This window comes from Dryobates pubescens, chromosome 17 (assembly GCF_014839835.1).
Source record: "Dryobates pubescens isolate bDryPub1 chromosome 17, bDryPub1.pri, whole genome shotgun sequence".
Taxonomy (NCBI): Eukaryota; Metazoa; Chordata; class Aves; order Piciformes; family Picidae; genus Dryobates; species Dryobates pubescens.
The window spans coordinates 20119541-20143678 of record NC_071628.1 but is presented as its reverse complement, the minus strand read 5'-3'; the positions used below and the strand labels follow the sequence as shown (position 1 = coordinate 20143678).

The 24138-nt window shown below is 39.8% G+C and overlaps 1 protein-coding gene across 2 annotated transcripts in view; it reads left to right on the top strand.

The window, feature by feature from the left end:
• The first annotated feature begins 2745 nt into the window (after window positions 1–2745).
• SCAPER (S-phase cyclin A associated protein in the ER) overlaps window positions 2746–24138 on the top strand; it is a 148088-nt gene continuing 126695 nt past the window's right edge. Inside the window, exons 1-5 of one of the 2 annotated variants that reach the window (XM_054169067.1) lie at window positions 2746–2867; window positions 4644–4716; window positions 7048–7165; window positions 14675–14745; window positions 15890–16087. In XM_054169067.1, the coding sequence (XP_054025042.1) occupies window positions 2812–2867; window positions 4644–4716; window positions 7048–7165; window positions 14675–14745; window positions 15890–16087 (516 nt within the window). In that variant the 5' untranslated portion in view covers window positions 2746–2811. The other variant, XM_054169068.1, reaches the window with a different exon arrangement.

The following is a 24138-nucleotide window of genomic DNA, read 5'->3' as shown; positions in this document are numbered from 1 at the left end:
GGGATTGCTCTGATCCTGAGCTCACTGGGGTCAAATTAATCATTCTTACTGGACTAATTGAGCTTTAGCTTTGATACTTCTCTCAATATTAGTGTATTTCTGGAGCTGCTCTTTTGAACAAAAAACAATGAGATTAACCCACCTGGGTTTCCAGATTGTTGCCAGGTTTAGGCAGATATCTCAATGGCAATTGCCTGCTATGCTGTCCTGTCCCTTCTGTGGAGACAGCAATGTACTGCTCCCTGATTAACCTCCAAATCTATTAACTGTGAAGAGCTATGACAGTTCATTTTGAAGATCTGAGAGTTAAATATTGCAATAAATCAGTAAATGTGTTATTGCAATTTCCTGCCCATATAAGAAATGTCTTTTCTATTAAAAATATCTAATAGTGAGCTAAGTCTAATATCTTTTACTGGTTGACATGTCAAATTTTCCATCAATATTTATATAAATCACATATACAAGGTATGAACTAAGACATTTTGTAGACTAAGTAAATCCTATAAGCAATCAAAACAGAAATAAGATTTGATTGGTTTCTGAAATAGTACTGAAGATGCTTTGATGATGAAAAAAGATAACCATGACTGAAAATGGAAAGAGGAAATACAAATAATTGGAACAATAAATCAAGAAAACACAAAAGTCATGGCTTCTTCTACATCAGGAAAAAAACCTGAAACTCATCAAGAGAGAAGGCACAGGAAATCACATTCTTCTCTTGGTAGTTAGCCTGTGGAAAAAAAACGTCTCAAAACTTCCCAGCACAGAGGTAGTCAGTCATATAATAACATTTAAGATAATTTTTGTATAGATGTAAGGGGGGAGAAAAAAAGAGACTCTCATGTTCCCTTGATATATTTAACCAAGTGCACAGCAAATGCATCACTATTGTAAGTAAAAACAAAGTATTAGCAAAGCTGTTTTTAAATCAAAATACAAGTCAGGCCTTATAAAAAAGGTTTTTTGTGTGCTGGACTTTCTCACTTTTCAAAAAAAATCTCCCCTTCCCTCAAGCCCAATTGCAGACAGTCTTTCACAAATCTGTTTGGGGCTGTTCTTTCAGTCACTGAGGAATTAATGTTAGAAGGTCATGTTCAACATGGCTTCTCGGGGAGATCTGCACATGTAAATCTGTTCCTGTTAAGCTGTCAGCATGACAGCAGTTGTCCAGCAACACAGCCAGCAGTTTAACAGTTATTTCTAGCAGGTGAAGTTATCTGTCTGGTGTTTACTATAATTTTTTTACATTTCTGCATTTTAGTTTTATAAATCACTGCCCAATTGGAGTAAGCCTTAATTTTCTTCACTCTAATGCATGTCATTTATATCCTTTCAGAATAAATGGATTTAGATAGGCTTCCATTTTGACATATTCTCCTCAGCTTTTCTCATGCATAAATATTTTAAGCTGCATACAAGACAGTTAAGTACATGCATGTAAAGATTATCCTTCTATCTTCCATTATAAAAGATCGTCAATTTTGGTGAATGCATTTAAGTGTGGGGGAAAGCAACACTTCACTTATAATCAGGTTTAAATACCCTGGATTTCAAAATTGCAGTCATTTGCTTTAGTGGTACCTAAACAGCCTTTCTGAGCGTTCAATTGTTCTGCAACACCTTGCACAAAGTATCCTTAAGTCTTTTAGACTATGTGGACATTACAGACCTGTTTTTCCACTTTTCTGCATTTAGTGCAGTTACTAATATCTGAGGAAATAGGTTGTGGCACTCTTTTGATGTGGCATCTGATTTGGCCTCAAACCAGAGCAGCAGGATTTGATGTGAAGCCCAGTACAGCACTCAGCTCAGCAGAAAACCAGAGGCAGTTGTGGAAACTCAGACACTGATAAATAATAAACAAGCTGTTTACTGAATAGGTAGAAGGGATTTATATGAGACCTTCCAGCATCACCTGGCTCAGCTCTCTGCTCAGAACCAGAGTCAAGTATATGTGTCATTTCTGAGAGGTGTTCATACTGCTGTTCCTGGAAACTTCAGCTGAAGCATGCCTAATCTCCCAAGCCATATATTCCATCTATTATTTTTAATGGTTTAGAGATGTCGACTTAAATTATCCTGGTAACAGTTTAGTCCTCCTACTCCTTGTCATCCCTTCAAAGCAGGGGAAATGGATTCCTCTTCTTCTTCACAACCATGCTTAACACTCCTACCACATTTCCTTTTGCCCTTTTTCTTTAATAGAAGCTCAATAGATTCAACCTGTCTAAAAGTAACTTTTTCCAGACCTCAGATCCAGTGAAGAGGACTGGCTGCTCCATGAGCCCCATCTGTCTCCAAGTACGGTGCCCAAGTTGGTTGCAGTTCCCAAACTCACGGCTCACCACCTGGGGTTAGGTGCCGTTTTGACATGTGCTGTACATACAACCCAGTGTATTGCACACAATTAGCTACTGGATCGCACATGTTCCACGTTCTCCTTTTTCCAGTTCCCCACTGGCGGGGAAAGCGCTGCATGGTGAGGGGACTGGCCATCAGCACCTCAGCGGTTCCGCCAGGCCCGACCTGACGGCACCTCGGGGCCTTCTCACAGAGCTGACAAGGCAGCCCCAAATGACAGGCGGCCTAGCAAACACAGGGGGGCCCTCGATACGTCTTTCGAGACCCCTTTCCAGGCCCGCGTCAGAGACGCTATGTGCGGGCAAACTGAGGGCACTGCCTCACCGGCGCGGGCGGCGCATGCGCAGCGGGCCGGGCCGGGCCGGGCCCGGGGGGGCACACGAGCGTGGCGCGCTGCGGCGGGCGGGCAGTCGCTGGAGCTGGCGCCGCCAGCGGCGGGATGCGATGACATCACCGCGGCGGGACGCGCGCGGGCGGGACGGCGCGGCGCGGCGGAGAGCGTGAGTGGCCGCTCCGCGCGCCCCGGTGCGGGGGAGGGGCGCGGCGGCGGGGCAGGGCGGCGCGGGGCGCGGCGGCGGGACAAGATGGCGGCAGGCCAGCCCTCCCCCTCCTCCGCCCCGCGGAGCCCCCAAGCACTACCCCTACGGGCGCCTCTGGGCCCTCGGCCTTTGCGAGTGGCCTGGCCCTGCCCAAATCTGCGCAGCGCGAAGGCGGGTGAGGGAGTGAGGAGGCCGGTTGCCACAGGCAACCGGGAAGCCCTTGGCGAGCGGCATCGGTGGGTGTCGGCTAGGCCTTGCCATGTTGGGGAGCTCGGCCGGACGCCTTGCCAAGGAGGGGGGCTCCGCATCAGTTCTGCTTCAGCCTGTTGAAAGGGGCCTGTGCCTTCCGAATCTGGCTGTGCCCACTCTTCTCTGAAGCCGGAGCCATGAGCAAAGGCTGTGAGGAAGTTGGGAATTGCTCAGTCTGAGGGAGATGCTTGTGCTTGTAAGCCTCACCGCTCCCTCAAGGCGCACAGGTCCACATCTCTTGTGTCAACGTTGTAGGTGGCGAAGGGAGAGGCACAAATAATGAGAAAACTCTCTGTTGACTGTTAAAAACTTATCTAGGGTGTAGAAATATTTGCATTTAAAAAAAATATAAAGGATGTTCATAGTTTAAACTGGTGGTCTGCCCTTGCTGTCAGAGAAAATCCTGGTTACAGAAAGTGACAACATAGTAGGTCTTCCAGTGTCCTCAGGAGTAGGATTTGTCTTCTCTATTCTTTTTTTTTTTTTAATAGATTCTCGGTTCTAATCTATTTCCAGACACACTGCTGTACAGGGAAAATAACTCAGGTCCTACATATTTTTTCCTCATATATGGCAATTTAATAAGCTTTTATCACACCTGATTATAACCAATTAGGTAGTCAAAAGCATACCTGATTTTCTGAGATACCTCAGTGAAGACACCTGGTGCTGTGCCTGTCCTTGATGCCTGAAGTGATGCTGAAGTGAACTCTTCATTTTAAAAAACCTCAGCTTCCTTCAACTAGCTGCAGCATGTTTCAGTTTTCATAAGCTCAGGAGGTCTTCTTAAAGCATACAAACAAGTGCAAATCTGAACAATACCTATTTGTTGACAGACGTTTTGCCTGTTTACTTACAGAAAAATCATCAGTTTGGGGGAGTACGAGATGTAATATGAGAACAAGTGAACACCCCACTTGAAGCCAGTATCAATAATGACAGAGCAACAAAGTCAGGCTTTGGAGCTGATTAAAGATTAGCCTTCTTCCATTACTGAACTTCTGATAACTTAGAGGTGTCTTTAACTTCTGGTTAGTGTCTGTCTTCAGAAAAACTATGGCAGGAGAGTGTTTGTACTTGCACCAATGACTGGCTGGAATTTATTTCAATCTTGTAGGATTTGATTTGATTTCAGAGTTGTTATCACTCTTCTGGAAATTGTTGCTAAATCTGTAAAGCATTAGTCTCGTGCACTTCTGTATGTGTGGCAGCAATTCTGCAGGTCAGGACTGGATAAATGTATCCACTTTCTTAGAGTTGACTTCTGCTGGAACCATCACATCTTTTTTTTTTTTTTCCTCAAGAAGAACTTTTTGTTTGTTTTACTTTGCTTCATGACTAAGTATCAAATACCATATCTATAGTATATCTGTAATTAATTTTTGGTTTTGAGCTACTAACCAACTTCACTGTGTTCATCTGTTGTCCATGACGTAAGTGCTGCTAAGAAGTGGTTTAAAGTAATCAATTGCATTTATTTTGATACAGGTATGAAAACTCAATGGGGTCATCCAAAAATGTAATAAGTGAGCCTGTTGAGGAGGAAGGCTATAACATGATGGTAAGATGTTCAGCTACTATAACAGTATGGTAGGATTTTTCATACTGCAAGGAAACTAATTTTTCATGTTGGGATTCATTGGTATTTCCGTTCATTCACACCATTTCTGAAGCTATTGATTCTGGGAACTGAGTCAATTTCATTTATTAAAACCATGATGAGAAACTATCAAAACTGAATTTTACTATAGAAGAAATTTGAGTATTTCTTCTGGTTTTGCATAATATCCAGTTAGTATGTGGGTTTGTTTGCACTTTCAAATGTTTGTTTCAGGTCATCCACATTTTAAACTGCTTTTGTTCAGAATGTGCTCTAGCATAAGACCATGTTTGGTTTCACTAATAGAGTGGCGTTCTTTGAATTAGATGAAGTTAGAGCTGAGGAGGTTTTCTCTGATAATGCAATGGATGAAACTGATGGTTTTGTTTATTTATGTGAACACTAGTAAAACAAGAATCCTTATAAAAAGTCCTGCAGTCCTTCATAGCCATACAAAGAAGCAGTGTAGACTAAATAACAAGAATATGCTACTTAAGGGTAACCAGGTTTGCAGTCTCTCATTTTGTTTATCAGATGATTGTATCTAGAGCACTTTGAAGAAGATAACTTCTTTGGACAGTTAAGTAGCAGGTAGGAGGGATTCGGTTTGAGGAAGCAGTCAAAAACTTGTGTATCAGTATCTCTTCACTCATGTCAAGGAGGCTTTTACAGCTTGCTTTTGTCTAGTCAAAGAAAAAGACTGTGGTGATACCCACTATGACCTTTGGCCCAGTAGCTTACACATCTCTGTGGCTGTACACTTTATTATTGCTAACTATGCCCCTGAAACCTCCTTTAAGGGTTTGTTGTTTGCTTTTGACTGGCATCTTGTGGGGACTAGAATTTTAGATCAGGCTCTAGTTTCATGAATCAAAGTACTTGGATGATGGAAGGTGTACCATTAAGGAACAAGGGGTTAAAAACCCAAACCAAATCTTAATCAACAAAAATGCCTAGCAAGAATAAGCAATTAATTAAGCAATTAATACAGATCCTTGGGGTTTTTTGTGTACTTTGCTTAGGTTTCTTTGGGCCACAATATGTAATTTGCTTCATTTATTTCTTCAGATTTGACAAAAATTCACCTACCTAGATAGCAGTGCTGGTTTTTCCTTTATGTTTACTATATGGTAGTATCTATAGGTGGGTGTGTGGAGCACTAGGTGGCACACTGCAGCTTTGGAACAAGCAGTTGAGGACATCTGAATAAGAGAAACCTAAGTTAAGTGCCATTATATATGCATTGAAGTAAAAACAGTTTCTCGTTTGTGGTGTTTCCTACCACCTTAATAAACTATAGCACTCATCTACCATGCTCGTTTTTACTGTATTTCCTTTCTAAAGATGTGCTGTGCTATATAAAGCAAAGTGCTTGCAGGCTTAAGTCATAATGACAATGAGAACAAAAAGGAAAGGTGTGTCTTCTGATGAGTAGTGATATAGGAAATCGGTCTGTCCATGCCTAAAACAACGCTCAGATTAATGTGGCTTCTTTGTGGTTAACTTTGTCAGTGCTTGAAGATAACATGGTCAGCAGTTCTGTGCTCGTGGTACATGAATTTATTATTGCAGTATGTAGTTTGGCTTTGTTTCAGATTATTTTCTGTGGAATAACTTGATACTTTGTAGAGGGGCAAGATTGTATCTAATTCACATCTGCCATTTGATACAAATATTTCTTAATATATTTGGTTTCAAACTTCTTGCAATGGTGTGTTTTGTAAATGCACGAAATGTGTTTACTAGGTATATGAAGTTCAGCCTCAGTGTCTCTCCTGTCTTTGAACAGCTGCAGCTTTCTAATGATAACAGCTGACTTTAGTTGCCCGGAAGTACTTTCTAGGTCCTTGTCCTAGTAAAAGCATGCTGGGGGGTTTTATACCTCTTTCAGATGGTTCTGATAAATCTTGTGCCTTTCTCCAGTCATTTAACATGTATTTTGGTCCCATGAAGCTTTTACCTTCAGTAATTAGTGCTAATTAACACTAGGTAACAAAAGCATTTTTTAAGTCTACTGTGATGCTCCAGCAGCATTGAGAATCAATAAAAGAAGGTTAAAAAGTGTGGTGATACTGAGAGCTCAGTAGTAACTTGTATGTCATGATGAATCATTTTGCTTATCATGCATACAAATGATTGTGAAAATGAGAATGTACACCTGCTTCAGATATTCTAGAAAAAGTCAGTACCCACACACCCCACCTGATGTGGTTTAACAACATATTGGATGAAATTAACATATTAAACCAAAAATGTACGTGTGTTTTCCATCCCTGTATTTGTTGTTTTCAGGCCTCCTTCCAACGCTCTAATAGCCACGACAAAGTGAGGAAAATAGTTGCAGAGGAGGGACGTACAGCAAGGAACCTGATTGCATGGAGCGTTCCACTGGAAAACAAAGAAGATGAGGGTATGTGTTCAGCAGTCTTCCACCAGCTTTTTCCACTTCCATCCATTTGTCTGCTGGAGTTGGTCACCTGGAAATGTATTTCTTACGTAGGATCTCTATTAAAAAATAAGTGATTGCATTTCGCGCATGTAGGGTAGCGGTAAAGCTTTTTTCCGAAGTGCACCCCACGCTTGACATATCATTTGTGAAAACCTTCACAGTGACAGATGAAAATCTGGTTTTGTTTTATCTGTAAGCAACATCTCTTTTGCTGCTATTACCAAGATTTGTGTGTGATATGTTGTGTTAAACGGAGCTTTTGTAACTTGGGAATTCAGAATTGCAGGGATGGCTTAGGATAATCCAACAAATTGCACTGTCTGCTCTGAAACAAGTAAGTTTGGAAGTTTCTTACAGTATCACTTCAGTCTTTGGTAGACATTTGTGAGAAATCTTTAAGGAAGGGGATATTTGAGGATGGTTTTCCGTAACACAAGACCTCAGAACAGTTTTGTTACTGTTGTAATATTCTCTTGCGGTGTGATGTCTTAAGGAGCCAGGAACTGGCTTAAATTTTCATACTGCTTAAGCTGTTCCAGATGTCAGAATGCTGTTTCTGAGGACTTAAGTGTTTTTGTAGCTCACATGTCCCTGTGTGAATGCTGCTGTCTCTGAGACTTAAGCAGGAGTGTCTAAAAGTGTAGTGTTGTGTTTGGGGTTTTTTTTTGAGTGTGTATGTGGGGGGGGTTGGTTTGGTTGTGGTGAGTTTTATTGGCTTTTTTTTTGTGTGTGTGTGGTGTGAAGGTGGTTGAAAACTGGAACAAATTGCCTAGAAAAACTCTGGGCAGCCTTTGTCCTTGGAGATGGTTAAAACCTGTTTGGACACTCACAGTATCACTAAGTTTGGAAGAGACCTCAAAGATCATCGAGTCCAACCTGTCACCACAGACCTCACAACTAGACCATGGCACCAAGTGCCACGTCCAATCCCCTCTTGAACACCTCCAGGGATGGTGACTCCACCACCTCCCTGGGCAGCACATCCCAATGACAAATGACTCTCTCCGTGAAGAACTTTCTCCTCACCTTGAGCCTAAGCTTCCCCTGGCATAGCTTGAGACTGTGTCCTCTTGTTCTGGTGCTGGTTGCCTGGGAGAAGAGACCAACCCCCTCCTGGCTACAACCACCTTTCAGGTAGTTGTAGAGAACAATGAGATCACCCCTGAGCCTCCTCTTCTCCAGGCTAAACAATCCCAGCTCCCTCAGCCTCTCCTCACAGGGCTTGTGCTGATGGCCTCTCCCCAGCCTTGTTGCCCTTCTCTGGACACATTCAAGTGTCTCGATGTCCTTCTTAAACTGAGGGGCCCTGAACTGGACGCAGTACTCAAGGTGTGGCCTAACCAATGCAGAGTCCAGGGGCACAATGGCTTCCCTGCTCCTGCCGGCCACACTCTTCCTGATGCAGGCCAGGATGCTATTGGCCTTCTTGGCCCCCTGGGCACACTGATGGCTCATATTTAGGCAGCTGTCAATCAGCACCCCCAGATCCCTCTCTGTTTGGCAGCTCTCAGCCACTCCGACCCCAGCCTGTAGCTCTGCATGGGGTTGCTGTGGCCAAAGTGCAGCCCCTGGCACTTGGACTTGTTGAGTGCCATCCCATTGGACTCCGCCCATCCGTCCAGTCGGTCGAGGTCCCTCGGCAGAGTCCCTTCTACTCTCTAACTGACCAACATCTGCTCCCAGATGTCTGGGCAGCTTGCTCTAGCTGACCCTACTTTAAGCAGGGAGATTGGACTGGATGGTCTGTAGAGGTTCCTTCCAACCTCAGCTGTTCTGTGATTCTACTGGTGGAAGAGATATTTCTATGAGAAGTTCTGTCTTAAGCAGCAAGATAGTTAACCCTGTGTCTGAAGCAAATTGATGCTTAGTTAAACAGTCTTTGGCTTGCTTTATGCATGAAGGTGTATTTGTAGAGTTTCTTTTCTCCTTTCTAAAGCTGCAAAGTCTAAAGTCACAGAAGACATTGAGTTGCTTGAGATGTTTGTATATGGACATGTGTGTGGGTTTCATGAAGGACCCTGCATTCAGTTGGGATGGCATAGCTGTACCTCTGCTGAGCAGTGACAAGCAGAACAACAGTTAACATTTAAAACCTGCTATTTTTAAATGCTATCTTGCTTTTAATAGTCTTTGAGAAATTTTCATTTTCCTTAAATGAATGTATTTTGAGCTGTAGCATAGTTTGCTGTAATATTTTCTGTCAAAACATGAGGAATTAATACAAAAGTGAATTTTTTAGCTTTTATTAAGTGTATTAATGTCCTTCTTTTGATCGTATTAACACCACTGTGATTTTAAAAACTTTTTATCACTGCTGCTTTCTTCATTTTACAATTTCTTTATTAAATCCCAGCCTGGCTTTTTTGTACAGTGCAAAGGATCTGATGATAATTGCCTGATGGAGAATTTCCCTATGGAAGGGAACTTGTGGCTAATGAAAGTCTGTCAGAGCCTGATTTTTTTTTTTTTCTTCTTGACCTTGTCTTGGCATAGAGCATATATATATGTTGGTGTCAGTGAGCTCTGATTCATTTTGTGCTGATCTTTCACTATGTACTTTGTCCCTGAGGAATGATGCAGCAATATTAAGAATTGGAGCAGGTCTAATTTGCTGAGGGGTTGTGTAAATCAGGCCAAAGGTTCAAGTTGCCTGAGCCTGTCTTGCAAGCCTACTGTACAAAGCAGAATTTTTTTCTTTGGGTGGTTTTTTCTGCTTGCAACATTCAGAGGTGTGCCTGTGGCATTTTATGTGATTTAGCATTTTATATATGGTTACTCATGAGGAGATTTTTTATTTTCTACTGGTAGCATTATAGAAGGTTGATAAAATGCTAGATTAACTTCTTTCAGCTTACTTCCTTTCTGTTTCCTTTTAAAATTGTATGGTTGTGTCCTTCTTACCATTTAATGTTTCCTCTGAAAGACCTGTATATTTTTATAGAGGATATGGGGAAAAGAGCAATAAAGAACTGCAATCAAAACCTTGTAATTACTTAATGGAAATACGTAGTTCCTGCCAATAAGAAACACTTCCTTAAAAAGGAGAGCAGTTTCTGGAGTGGCAGGTGGCACTTCTGTGGTGTGTTTTTGAGCAGCATGCACCCTTGTCATGTCAGATCTGAAACTGTAGTTATGAGTACGGATGGATGGCAGGAGAAAATCCAAAGCATGATGGCAATGGGCTAGAAGAGGTAGTGACTGTTAACGCATTTCAGCTATTGAAATTAAAATACTCCTCCACAAAGTTCATTAATAGGCAGCAGATTTTGTGGATAGACTAATTAACAGTATTGTACTTTGTGTCCTGGGAGGAGAGTCTTATAACTGTGAAAATTCACTAGTGGGCTATTCTGACTGCACAATTAAATTTTCATTCCAAATCTGTGGCCACTGAGCGCCTAGTGCAGTCACTCAGATCTTGCCAACCTTGGAAGGCTGTCATCATTCTAATAGAGGATTTCAGAGTTTTATTCATTGTAATTTTTTTATGTGCCTAGCATGAAATCATGGCATAGCATGGAGATAAGTACTGCACACGAATTTTATGCAAAATCTAAGCTATATTAGCAACAGTTAAGATACCCTGAAGGCTTGACATTTAAATGTGAATAGAAGGTAAGGTAGCTTTGGAACTTCAAGAGATGTGTCGAAGTGGAGAATCTTGTAACTGTTACCTTCTTATTTCCTATTTATTTAAAATCACTTGGTCTCTCACCACACAGAATTAATTTGTAGATTAAGCATTTCAGGGGAAGGAGATGTATTTATTGGTTGAAAGGTACCTGGCATGCTCTAGGGAGTCTGCAGTATAATCTACTGCTTTAGCAAGATCCTGATGGAATAAATAGATGTTGAAGTATGTGCTAGAAGTCATGAAACTTGGTTCCCTTTGGCAAAGTAAGGAAGTTTTGAGAGTCACGACTGAAAACATGGTATGTCAGCCCTAGCAACATTGGATCTGGTTGTAACTGGCAGAATATAACATAAAGAGAAGTGTGTTCTTTAAAGCCTCTAAGTTTCAAACCTTGAATTTCACTGAAATAAATGTGAATCAGTCTAGTGCTGGGAGGGATGAGACAGAGACAGTGATTTGCAAAAATCATACACAACATTTATTGCTGTGATTCAGTCCAGAGGTGGAAAAACATTGAGAATTTTGGTTATATCTGTGAATCAAAGCAGTTATTTCTTCAAATATTACTACTTAGGAAAATTGTATCTGCTACTTCTCTACAAAATTTAAGGACAAGGTATGGTTTATATTAGAAACTTTAATATGCTTCCTCAGTTAAGGAGTCAGAAATAATCAGTCTCATGTAGTTGCTTCCTCTAGGCAGATGCCTCTGCCTTATGTTAAATGAGGTTCAGGGAACCTCAGCTCTTATCCAAACCTTATGTTTGTGAAAATGTTTCTTGAGATGCACAACTGGGCTAGTGAGATAGGTTCTGGAGTACAAGCTCATTGTGTGTAGCAGTGGCACTAGATTGTGAACTGTCTGTTTTACAGGTTTTATAGATAGCATAGAAGAGGAGTGACAGAGTAGATAACTCACACCATGTATAAGAACTGGAGGAAAACAACAAAATGCCTACTCAGTTGTACTCTCAGATTCAATTCAGAGAAATGAAAAGAAATACAATAGTTTTCATTCCTGCTGTAGGCCTCATGAACAGTGTCAGAGACAACTGAAACCACTCACGCTGCTGATCTCTGCTACAGTGAGAACAGAAATGAGGGCTGGTATTGAATACTAAATTTGAAGGCAATTCTTGTATCAGTAAAACTACCCTAAAGAGAGATGAGAGGATGATTATTGAGATTGTTAGTATAAAAGATAGCTTTTGAAAATAATTTATCTTTTTTTTTTTTTTTTTTTGAGATACTAGCACCTCAGCTTTTTGTGACAGGAAGTCAAATCGTAAACAAATCGTAAACCCTGTGTACTCCATGTTTATAACCAGAGAGGAAATGGACTTCCCAAGTGAGAAATCTGACTCTGGCTCCCTGAATACTACTTCATGTATTTCACATGGGCAACTTAATAGCTAATGAGATAATCATCTTTGGCCACTATTATTTTCCTTAAAATTCAGTACATTCCAAGCAGCCCTTCATGTGACTTGGAGTTTTTCCAGTGCCTCTTGTGCCAATGCTAGTATTGCATAATTACATACCAGTAGTCACTGGATATGCACATAACCGTTGGGCAAGGCTCTTGCGTTGTCACTACTTGTGAATATGAAAGGACAAAAGCAGAAAGGAAGATGTCTTCTAATAACCAGTGGCACTTGTTAGAAGAAAAAGAATAATAAAACTCAGAAATGTGGCTGCTGCTGAAATACAAAACTTCTTGGCCCATGCATCTGAAGAAATAATGAATCCTTGCCACACACTGCTTGGTATTTCCCTAAGTTTTGATTTCTCCAAATGTGTACCTTAGTGCCTGAAGACTTGCATTTGCCCTTACAGGGAACTTGTTCAGACATCTCCCAGTTCTTAGGTGATGGTTTCATATTCTTATTTAGTAGACTATGAAGAGACTGTAACTTTTTCTATGCTGTCATCTATCCTTTTTTAATTTTAACATGCCTGTGTTTATTTGTATTTAACTGTTCAGTTACAAATGCCCCTGCATTCAAGATCTTGTCTATGCAGGATGTAAATCACCAGAAGAGAGACTTTGGTGACTGAAATATTTCAGTTATAATCTGATGTGGAATTGATCTGCATGTTAAGCTTTTTAATGAACAGAAGCTTTTATACATACAGTAGCAAATATTTTTTTTTTTCTTGAATGTTGCAAATGGAGTTCAGTGTATTAATTTGTAACCTGTTAATTTGGCTAATGCAGCATTTAAAAAATGAATTATCAAGCAAATAGGTTTTAATTTGTTTGAAAATTACAGGCCTTGTTCTCTGGAATAGCCACTGATGCAAAACAGATGTATAACTGCTTGATTCTGACAGGTTTACAGCTGCTTTACATAAGAAGAGCAATGTAAAACAGCTGGACTGTATTAGGGAATTTGGGCCAAGAACTGTTAAGAACATAACTGGACAGTTCTGAAATGCAAGAACGGTCTCCATGATCAAGGAAGGAACTATATTCAACTAATGCATTTATGTGCTTTGCTTCATACAGCTAAATAATCTTGAAACCTTTACTGAGATGTAATCTGTGCTAGAGAGTATTTTTGCCATGCTTAGTATTTTGTCTTATCATGCTTTTATGTTTGTAATTGGATCTTGTGATTTTTCATGTACAAGTTAGATACCAAGTTGGAGGAATAAAACTTAAAAAAAAAAAAAAATTACTATTTTTTAACCCCTGAGCAAATCTCAAATGTAATAATGCAAACATGTTGTGTAGGTGTTGGCTAACACAATAACATAATTCTGAATCAGTTAAGAAATTGCCACCACCACAGCACTGAGACCTGAAGTTGTCCTTTGTGACTGTCGGAATTTAAACTGATTTTGGAAGCATAGTTGCTAATGTCACTTTATGTAAGCAGTGGAGGGAGACAGGTACATTGGAGAAGGCATTTCAGATCTTAAGGGGATTGATTTATGCTCTCTGTATGTTCTTCTCTCTTCCTTTGGCTATCTAAACGTAGGTGAACTAAATCCAGTCCCAGGTTCTGTTTTTCCCCATCTTCTTTGTCAGAAAATACATAAATCTACTGGTAGGCTGTTTGGACACTTCAAGACAAACTAAATTATTACAGTTGTTTTCCCTAGTAAAGAAACTGTTTTAATTCTGTAATACCTGATAGAGTGGAGTAGAGTAGAGTAGAACAGAATAGACCAGGTTGGAAGAGACCTTCAAGATCATCGCATCCAACCTATTATCCAACCCACCTAATCAACTAAACCATGCACCAAGCACCCTGTCAAGTCTCCTCCTGAACACCTCCAATGATGGTGACTCCACCACCTCCCTGGGCAGCCCATTCCAATGGGCAATCATTCTCTCTGTGTAGAACTTCTTCCTTACTGCCAGCCTAAACCTCCCCTGGTGCAGCTTGAGACTGTGTCCTCTTGTTCTGGTGCTGGTTGCCTGGGAGAAGAGACCAACCTCCACCTATCTATAACCTCCCTTAAGGACTGATTGAACAGTCATTCAAGAGCAGAGGGGTTTTTTCCATCTATACAGAAAACTAGTATTATATTTGATATGTAGATTATAATAACAGAATTTTCAGAGGCTCTGGGCACTTAAAGGTAGGTTATATATTTGTATAATGAGGTTTATAATTCTTGCCTTTCTTTGTAGTTCTTTTAATTTTCTGGTATTATCCACATTCTTAACAGTGGAATATATATATATGGAATACACAGTTTTGTAAACCTCTTAACTCTTGGATTGTTCCCCTGTCATTACATTGCAAGATGAGGTATTTACAAATTAGAATGCTTTATTTAATTAAAGTTGCTGCTGTTGGTTGAAACAGTTGCTTCTCTCACAGGAAAATCAAAATGGCAAGCTGGTGGAAAAACAAAGAGAATGACTCAAGGAACACATAAGACTGCCAAACAGGTATCTGCTCATTTTTTGTTTATGACATAAAAATGTTTTGTGATGTCACTGATACATTATTGACTGAATAATACATATGGAAATCTGAACATCTGTTGTATTTTTAAAGCATACAAGTTTGGAAGTCAAGTACTCAGAAGACGAAAACTGCTAGCATTTATGTGATCTTCAGCCTTTACTTTTGGCACTTCCTAACCTCCAGATATATGACTTTCTGTTACTAATAATGTTAGGAGAGTGGTGTTCAGTAAAATAATGCAGGATATTCTTTCTATAAGCATGCTGCCTATAGCAAGGCTACCTTTCTGCCCTGATTCTGATGTAAGGAAATGCTGTATTTCTTCTACCTTATATGCTAGGGATTGATCCTATTTCGGAAAAAAATAGTCCAGCACTCAAAATCCAAACAGATTTGTTGTAGATAAAGCTGTCAAACTGCAATTTAAAACATCATGAGGACACTTTCAGATTTGGTGTTAAGTAGGAGAAACTTGATTGACTGGCGCAGCACTTACATTGGTTTGAGTTGAGCTTGCACTGTTAACAATATGGTGAGTGGAAGTCTTAGTAAAAGTGGTGTGTGAAAGGTTCCTGTTGTAACTAATGCAGTGCTTGCTGGCATCTCCTCTGCAGTGCAGCCATAACACATCGATCCACAGGACTAGCTTCATCAGCATTTCACTGACAGGAATGCTCTTACTGGAATGAGGGTTTAAAAAAGTTAAAGTCCTATGTGATGCCTTGGTAATAGGATTTAACTGTGATAAAATATTGCTGGAATGATTATTAGTAGAATGTTATTTTCATCTCAGGATGATACAGAAGAAGTAATACAGGACATGTAATTAGAAATGTAACCTTCCAATGTGCCAAGTGGCAGAGTGTCTTGTACTGTTGCGCAGTGTGAATGTTGAGTTATAAGTGCCACAAAGAAATAGAATCTAGTTCTACGTAGCTACTGCCTATATTTAAGATAATAAAGTGTGCTTTTTTGTAGGAAGAAGTACTCTTTTTCATTGAAAAATTTGTCATTTTCAAATGTCTGAACATGTTGAAAAAATGTGTGTTGCACAGCGAACTCAACCTGCTGATCGCACTTCTGTTTGTTGTTTTCCTTTTCCTCTGTATCTTCATGTTTTTTCAGAGCTCTGCCATAGATTGTAAATTGACAGCAGCAGCAGCAGGAGATAAAACCTTTGACAAAAGCCCAACAAAAACAAGACAACCTCGAAAAGTTGATTTGCGAGCTCGATACTGGGCATTTCTTTTTGACAACCTCAGACGGGCAGTTGATGAAATCTATGTGACGTGTGAATCGGATCAGAGTGTTGTGGAATGCAAGGTGAGTCCTCAGCTCTTCTTTGCCTGTTGACACATGGCTCTTATGATGCTTTTTTTGTACTGACAAAAAAAGCCAAATGGGGGCTTGGAGCTTCACAAATGTGTTGTTTTTTGATTTGTATTTAGTGAAGGCTTGTAAATAGGAAAACTGACAGTGTGTTTCTTCAGATTTCAGAAGATGCATTTATCTTAGGCAGTGACTCGTTTTTGAAGTGTATAAAACCTCTGGTGATGAACATAATGTTACTAGATCAGTTTTTGCAAATTGAGTTCTGATTTTGTGGGTTGTTTTTTTCCCTGAACACTGATTTTGTTATTTTTCCCTATAGTGTTCTTTACTGTAGGTGGCACTGTTGTGGTTTGGCCTGTTTCACATCCGTTTGTTTCCTCTTAAGTTACTTGGTTAAGCATTGCTCCCTTTTTGCAGTGAGTTATCACTCTTCTAATTATCCCTGTGGTGTTTAGGAAGTGATTGGTGGTCAGACATACATGGTGTGTGATTGGGATGCCACTGCAAGGCCTGCTTCCTAATTTCAAATAATCTATGTTTCTAATAGCTTGTGCATCTGTTTTACATTTTGTGATGATTTTCTAGTAGAAAGCTTGTTGTCATTTCATAAGAATCGCTCACTCTTTAGAAATCAAATTCATCACAAGCACTAAGAGAAGCCAGAAGAAATGTTAAAGATAGGACTTTTTTTTTTCATATATAACATGCTGAACACTCAACACATTCTGGAAATGATTATCTAATCACTGTAAAAAAATTGCATTTATCAATTCAAGTAAACTTTTTTTCTTATCACATACATCTAGTTCTCTGCTGTAATCAGACACGGCCAAATTGACTTTGAGATTAGCGTACAAATACATTTCATTGAAAGCAGGTTTGAAAACTGAACAGTAGCTAGAGGCTTCCAAATCACTGGTTGGTTGCTCTAGCAGAATTTAACATTTTGTTACCAAACTGCCTTCCTGCTCAGGAAACTTCTCTGGAGAATTTTTTGGTTTAAGAAAATCAGTCAGCCTTGCATTGTAATTAGATTAGCATTTGAAACTTTTTTATGACTGGAAGAGCAGAAGCATGTTTGTATGATTATCACATATTTTGGTGGGGGTTAGATACCATTCAACATTTTAATCATGCTACTTGATCTGCTCTCAGATGGAGGTAGTATATAGCCTAAGTGGGAAGTCTGCATTTTAGTAAAGGCCTGACAATGGTGTTTGTGTGTATAAGGTTGTTTTTTCGCAAAACAGAGGTAGAGACAGCAAAAAATGAATGAACAGGGGAATCCAATGCTGTGTATGGTAAAACTTATGTAACATTCATACTGTTTTTACCTCTTAAAGATCCTTTTGTTCCCTACAAAAAAGTGCCAGTCTGTTCTGTTGATTGACATTACTTATTTTGGGGTATTTATTGTTGACAGACATAGTCCAGTTTCTACCAGAGGTGAAGCTGTCAATGTGTACCAGTTAATTACGTACAGCAAAGTATCTTAACTGTGAATACTTTGCATAACTTGTAATAGATACACATTTACTTTTTTGGTGCTACATACATAGGCTTCAATTAGGGAGTGATCATACCTCCATGATAATCACCAGTGTGTTGTAACTTTTGATGAAATACTGGTGACAATAAGCAACAGATCCTTGTGGAAACTGTGAGTCTTCCTTACCTCTGGTGCTGAAAAGCCAGTGCCTGCTATCCTCCAACTGAAATATCTTGTCTAAGTGCAGCTTTTATATTGTGAAATATCCATAAAGTGTTTACTGTGGTACTTCAACCTTTTTGGAGGTCATAAATTAAAATAGTGATCTAGTTTTAGAGTTCAGCTGGCAAACACTATTAAGAAGCACTCATATGGCATTGTTTTGGGAATTGACGTAGCTTGGTAGAAGGTCTCTGTCCTGCAAATAAGTTAACTCAGTCTTTAGTTTGATCATGACAATTTGGGCATGTGTGTTTCAGTTCAGGTAAATAAACATTATCTGTTTGTTGCCTTGGCTTTGGTAGTCCTTTATACATCACCGTTGGTCCCCACATAAAATGTTATAAGAGTGAACTACAGAGGCATCAGTCCAGTTGAAAATGGATTAATGTGTTTCTGCTATACCTAAAGAACTAAGAGGCCTTGGTAAATGAGGATTCCATATTGCCATAGTTACTTCTCAGTCTCCCTTGGCAGACTATCTTGTTAGCTCGTTTAATAAAATACAGTTTTTATTTTACTGGACATAGGTGGAAACAATATTCTATAAGGAATGAAAATGGTTAAACTGTTACCTTTTCCTTTGTTTTTTGTAAGTGGGGTTTTGACAAATCCTGTTTAGGAAGCTGTATCTGTTATGAAAAAACCCCAAAATCCAAGCCTTCTTAAGTTCAGCTTTTTAAGGGGCATCTCCTCAAACTTAAGACTGAAGTCAAATGACAATGTGCTATTCTATTTAAACATTTTAGTTCTGTAAATACTGAATTAAGACCTGTGTAAAATTGTGATGACTTCTGGAATTTGAGACCTTCAGATTAACCTGGTAGAAAAGTGGGGGTTTTATTTGGGTTTTTTATTTATCTTATTTTGTACCTTTTTCTCTCTTGTATTCTTACAAGTTGGTATAGATTTATTGATTACCTTGTCACTGAAGAGAATGTTTGATGCTCCCAAATCAGAAAGGGCTCTAGTGGCTGGTTGTGGTTGAAACTGCAGACGAACGGGTTGTGGTAAGGAAACAAACAGTGGAAATGTGTGTAAGAGGATCAGTGGTTGTGTATATTTTTCTCTCAGCTTTGGGTGCTGCTGGAATTGGTATTTTGCTATAGGTTTGGAATTGAGGACTCTCAGATAATGTCTATAGATGTATAGACATTGCTTTGATGCTTTGTATATAAAGATGTAAAGAACATGGTTAAAATATTGCTAGAAGAGCTCTCAAGTTTAAGCATCATCTTAAGCACATAAAGCAGTTTATGCAATAGCAAGAGGAAGAGATTAGGTATATTCTAATAGATTTGCCTGTAACCTTTAACATTTCAAAATGCTGATTGTATGGATATTCTATACATCAGCTAGTTTTCTGTGTCTAATGTGTATATGAATATTTTATAACTTAGCATTTTCTATATTTGGGTGCTGAGCTTAGGCAGAAAAGTGATAGTTATGCCTTTAAATATCTTCCTGTATGCTAAAAGGAATTAAGCCCAAAATTATGTCTAGATGGAAGAAGGCAGATTCTGCAGTCAGTTTTGGTCATTGGAATTTTGGTGAATGCAGCAGTGAAATATGTCTCCTGCTGCTGTTCTGTGATGGTCTGCAGGTGTCTATGCAACTGAGTTTATTTATATTTATGTTTATATTTAAAAAGAGAAACAATACACCACACACAGACCTCTTATTGATAGAATCTAGCATCTGAGGATACTCAAGAAGCTCAAAACTTTAATTATTAGGGTTTATTCCTTCTAGAATGAATTAATTGCCTCAGCTGTTTGGTTTTTTGTGTGGTTTTTTTTTTTCCCTGTCAAAAGAGTTTAATTTTTTATGTAAAAAAATTAGTTCTGTATTATTTTTAAGTTACTATTTAGTTGCTGCATGTAAAAAATTTGTCTTTTCCATCCAGTATCACTTACTGGTATATGTCTATAAGGTTTTGGCAAAAGTGGTTTTTCTGCTAGATTCTAAAGCTTACAGTCACGTTCTTAAATCAGTCCAACCTCAGTGTAGTTCTGTGAAAAAAGTTTCATTCTGCTTGGGATGAAAAATGCGGCAGTGAAGTGCTATTGTTCTGATCCCTATAGACAGTGTAAGATACTCTAAAGCTTTTCTCTGAAAGATTTGTTGCATGTTGTTGTTGTTCTGCAAAAGAACCAGCTGGAGCAACTTCCGTTACGGTTTTCCAATCAGGCAGGGTGCTATCTGAGGGAGTCTGAGTTGATTGAAGGCCTCCCAGAAGGAGAGAGGAACTTACCTCATTATCATTTCTTGCTGAGAATGTCTTGTGAGGGCTGCTTTTGGTTCCCAGGTATGCTAATTTCAGTGATTTGAATCTCTGCATGCAGACCCATGCTCAGCCAGCCTGATTACAGGCTTTTAAGGCAGGCTGGAAAATAAAACTGTTTCTAAACTTGTTGGACTTGAAGGTAGAAACCCAGATTTCTCTGATTTCAGTGAATAATTCACTCTAATGGTTAAGTTGATCCAAACTGGATCTTGATCCTATTTTTGCTGACAAGGGCCAGTTCAATTATGTCAATTCTACTTTTTCAGGAACATAATTTTTATTTTTTCCCTCCCACTGAGAAATTTTAAAACTTATGTTTTACAAATGAGAAAAGTACCTGGCTACAGGGTTTCTCACTGAAGGCTTTTGGGTAGAGATGATTTCTTGTATGTGAATGTCACTTCTTGTAGTGCTACCAATCCTAGGAAAGATATCTCAGGAAGGATTATGAAGTAACTTATTTCCTCAGTGCAGGCCTCTAAAGTGTTCTTTTTAGGCACAGTATTCTTCTTCCAGTGTCCTAGGTTCCTCTGGGTGAAAAAAATCTTGGCTTTTGAAAGGAAATAAAAACTCCTAAACAATCAAACTGCAAAATCTGGGGGTTTGAATTAAGGTTAGTTCAACACTTTTAGCTTTTTACACCTAAATTCTTTCAACTGCTAATTATTTCCCCACTGAAAATCTGGCATGTCTCCTTGTTTAGTTAACCAACTAATTTATCATTTTCCTGACTATCCATCCTTGTTTAATGTCTTTGTTGGTGACATGGACAGTGGCATTGAGTGCACCCTCAGCAGGTTTGCTGACAACACCAAGCTGTGTGGTGCAGCAGACACTCTGGAGGGAAGAGATGACATCCAGAGGGACCTCGACAGGCTGGAAAGGTGGCCCCATGACAGCCTCATGAGGTTCAAGAAGACCAAATGCAAGGTCCTGCATCTGGGTCGGGGCAATCACAAGCACCGATATAGGCTGGGCAGTGATTGGCTTGAAAGCAGCCCTGAAGAAGAGGACCTGGGGTGCTGGTGCATGACAAGCTCAACATGAGCCAGCAGTGTGCACTTGCAGCCCAGAAAGCCAGTCACATCCTGGGCTTGAGAAGCATAGCCAGCAGGTCGAGGGAGGTGATTCTCCCCCTCGACTCCACTCTGGTGAGACCCCACCTGCAGTACTGTGTCCAGTTCTGGAGCCTCTATTCCAGGAAGGATCTGGAGGTGCTGGAACGTGTCCAGAGAAGGGTCACGAGGATGCTTAGAGGGCTGGAGCACCTCTCCTATGAGGACAGACTGAAAGAGTTGGGGTTGTTCAATCTGGAGAAGAGAAGGCTCTGAGGAGACCTAATTGTGGCCTTCCAGTATCTGAAGGGGGCTACAGGAAAGCTGGTGAGGGACTTTTTAGGGTGTCGGGTAATGATAGGACTAGGGGGAATGGAACAAAAATAGCAATGGGTAGATTCGGATTGGATGTTAGGATGAAGTTCTTCCCCATGAGGATGGTGAGACACTGGAAGAGGTTGCTCAGGGAGGTGGTAGAAGCCTCATCCCTGAAGGTTTTGAAGGCCAGGCTGGATGTGGCTCTGAGCAACCTGATGTAGTGTGAGGTGCCCCTGCCCATGGCAGGGGGAATGGAACTGGCTGATCTTTGAGGTCCCTTCCAACCCTAGCAATTCTATGATCCTTTGCATCATATGTATATATGTAATTTAAATTATTTTTTTACATTTTTTGTGTGAATAATTTGTGTGATTGAGGCCCTGCATGTGCCCCCAGACCTCTACGTTCATTCTTATGGAGCAAATGTACTTTGGTAATGGTTACACTTCTCAGGAGCGCATCCTTGACAGTGAGTGCTTTATGGCTCTCATACTGTGGGTGAAACAAGCTGAGGCCAGGTATCACAGTATAACCAAGGTTGGAAGAGACCCCAAGGATCATCAAGTCCAACCTGTATGGTGCATTGAACACACTTGATCTCAGAGGCCATGTGTTCCTATAGCTCTACTGTCTCAAGTTTGCTGCTTGGTATGGGTGAGAACATTAAAAAAGGCACAACAGTTGAGAGAACTTCAGTTACTGGGAAATTACCCCAGGTTTTCCTCTGGTTTAGAATTGTCTATTTAAAAAATATTAATCTGCTAGGTACCAAGGTTGGTAAGATGAGAGTCCTTTGACTAGACAAGTTGCTTCCTTTCATCCTTACCCAAAGCTGTAACCCCAGACTCTACTCTGTTTGTAACACAGCTGTAGGAAGACTACAAGGACATTTTTGAAGCAGTTTTTGTGTCAAATTGCCTAAACACCTGGTTAACCAGGTTAACACTTAAAGAAAGAAAGGAGAACTTGGATTACCTCCTAAGAATGCTCTTCAGTACAAGAAAACAGACTTTATTTTGGTAAATACATAATCTAAAATATTCAGTGTAGATAATGAACCATATTAAGTATGCATAGTTTGTAAATAAACCCACACAATTCTAGCCTTGAGAATGAGCTACTGTGAGAGATGTGGTGATTTAGTTAATTTCTCTGCATTCTACTTTTAGGAACTATAGTAACCTCAAAATCCTGCAATCTTCCATGCCTCCCTGTGTGCCACCTCCTTGTTTGAGAATGGGAGAATAAATGGAGGTGACATTTCAAAGCCAGTATGGGACTTCCAAACAAAGTTAATTTCTGGTTTTAAGGATTATAATAGACTTCTCTAGGGCCTAAGTCAAATTTGCTCTGATTCAGGAATATAAGTTTTTTCTGAGGTAGCTACTTTCTATATCCTTGTGGATTGCAAAGTAATTAATGTGATCACCCAACTGAAGAGAGAAGTACAGCTTAAATACACAGAAACCCAAGTAATGACTGAATGCTGGAGAAAAGAAGGAAAAGCACAAAAAGAGCTTTTTGACATGCAAGACTGTTGATCAGAGAATTGAATAGAAGAGAGAAAGAAACAGGAGCCATATTGCGAATGATTTTTGGTTTATGTCGCTGGTTTTCCTTGAAGTGTTGTTTTGTAACAGTATTGCTTTCTTTTTGCGTTTGAACTGGCTCTTTAAAAATCGTATGGGACGGATATGACCTTGAAAAATAATGGGATTTAAAATTGTTTTGACTCTAGCACAACCATAGTCTACCCCATAAAGGTTCCTTTTTGTCAGCACCTTCTCAAGTGGTACAAGTTTCCACTGCTTCAGCACCACAGGGTATATCTGCTGCACTGAGTAGCGTAGGTGAGCTGGCGAGCTGTATTGATGGCCAGGACCCCAGAGCCCTGCACACCAGTATTGTGTGTCAGTAGGACAAAGGGATGGCGCCAACCGGCCTGCTCTATGCGCCAGCATCTAGAATTAATTACAAACCAATCGAATCCGTTGCAGCCAATTGGTAAACTAATTGGTAATTTTAGCTGTACATCTATATGTAGTTATCTGGATGCCTGTAGCAGCGCTTTCAGAGCCACTTTTGTTCTGCTTCATCCTGCTTGACAAAATGGCCCTCCTAGCTTTAGGGAGAAAGATGTGCATCAGTGAATATGGGGCCGCTTCAGCTGCTTGTCTTGTTTGTATTCCCTTGTTCGTAAAACATGACTCGGGTTACAGCTGCATGGTTCTGCTCTGATCAGTTCTGATAATGTGTAGCTAGACATTCCTTAAAATAGGTTAAGACATTTATTGTATATTTTTTCCTGTGCCAACTAACTTCAGAAATATATCTCAGATATTTTTTTTTTTGAGGAATATCTCAGTGACAGACTTGAAAAGTAAATGATTCAGAATTAAATTTTGCTTTCTATGCTCTTATTGTTAGTAAGAGTCAGCACAACTTAGCATGGGCTAACCTAAGTGGACATGAATTGAATTAGAAAACTGAAATTTTATTAGTGAAACTGAAAACAGAACTGGCTAAAATACTTGACTTGTTCATTTCTTCTAGCAGACTTCACTTAAGAATTATTTTGGGGCTGTAAACCAACTACCTTGTAAGAAAGATTTTGTTAACTTTTTTTTTCCCCCTTTTTGAGTATTTCAAAAGAAAGAGCAACTTTTACAGCAGT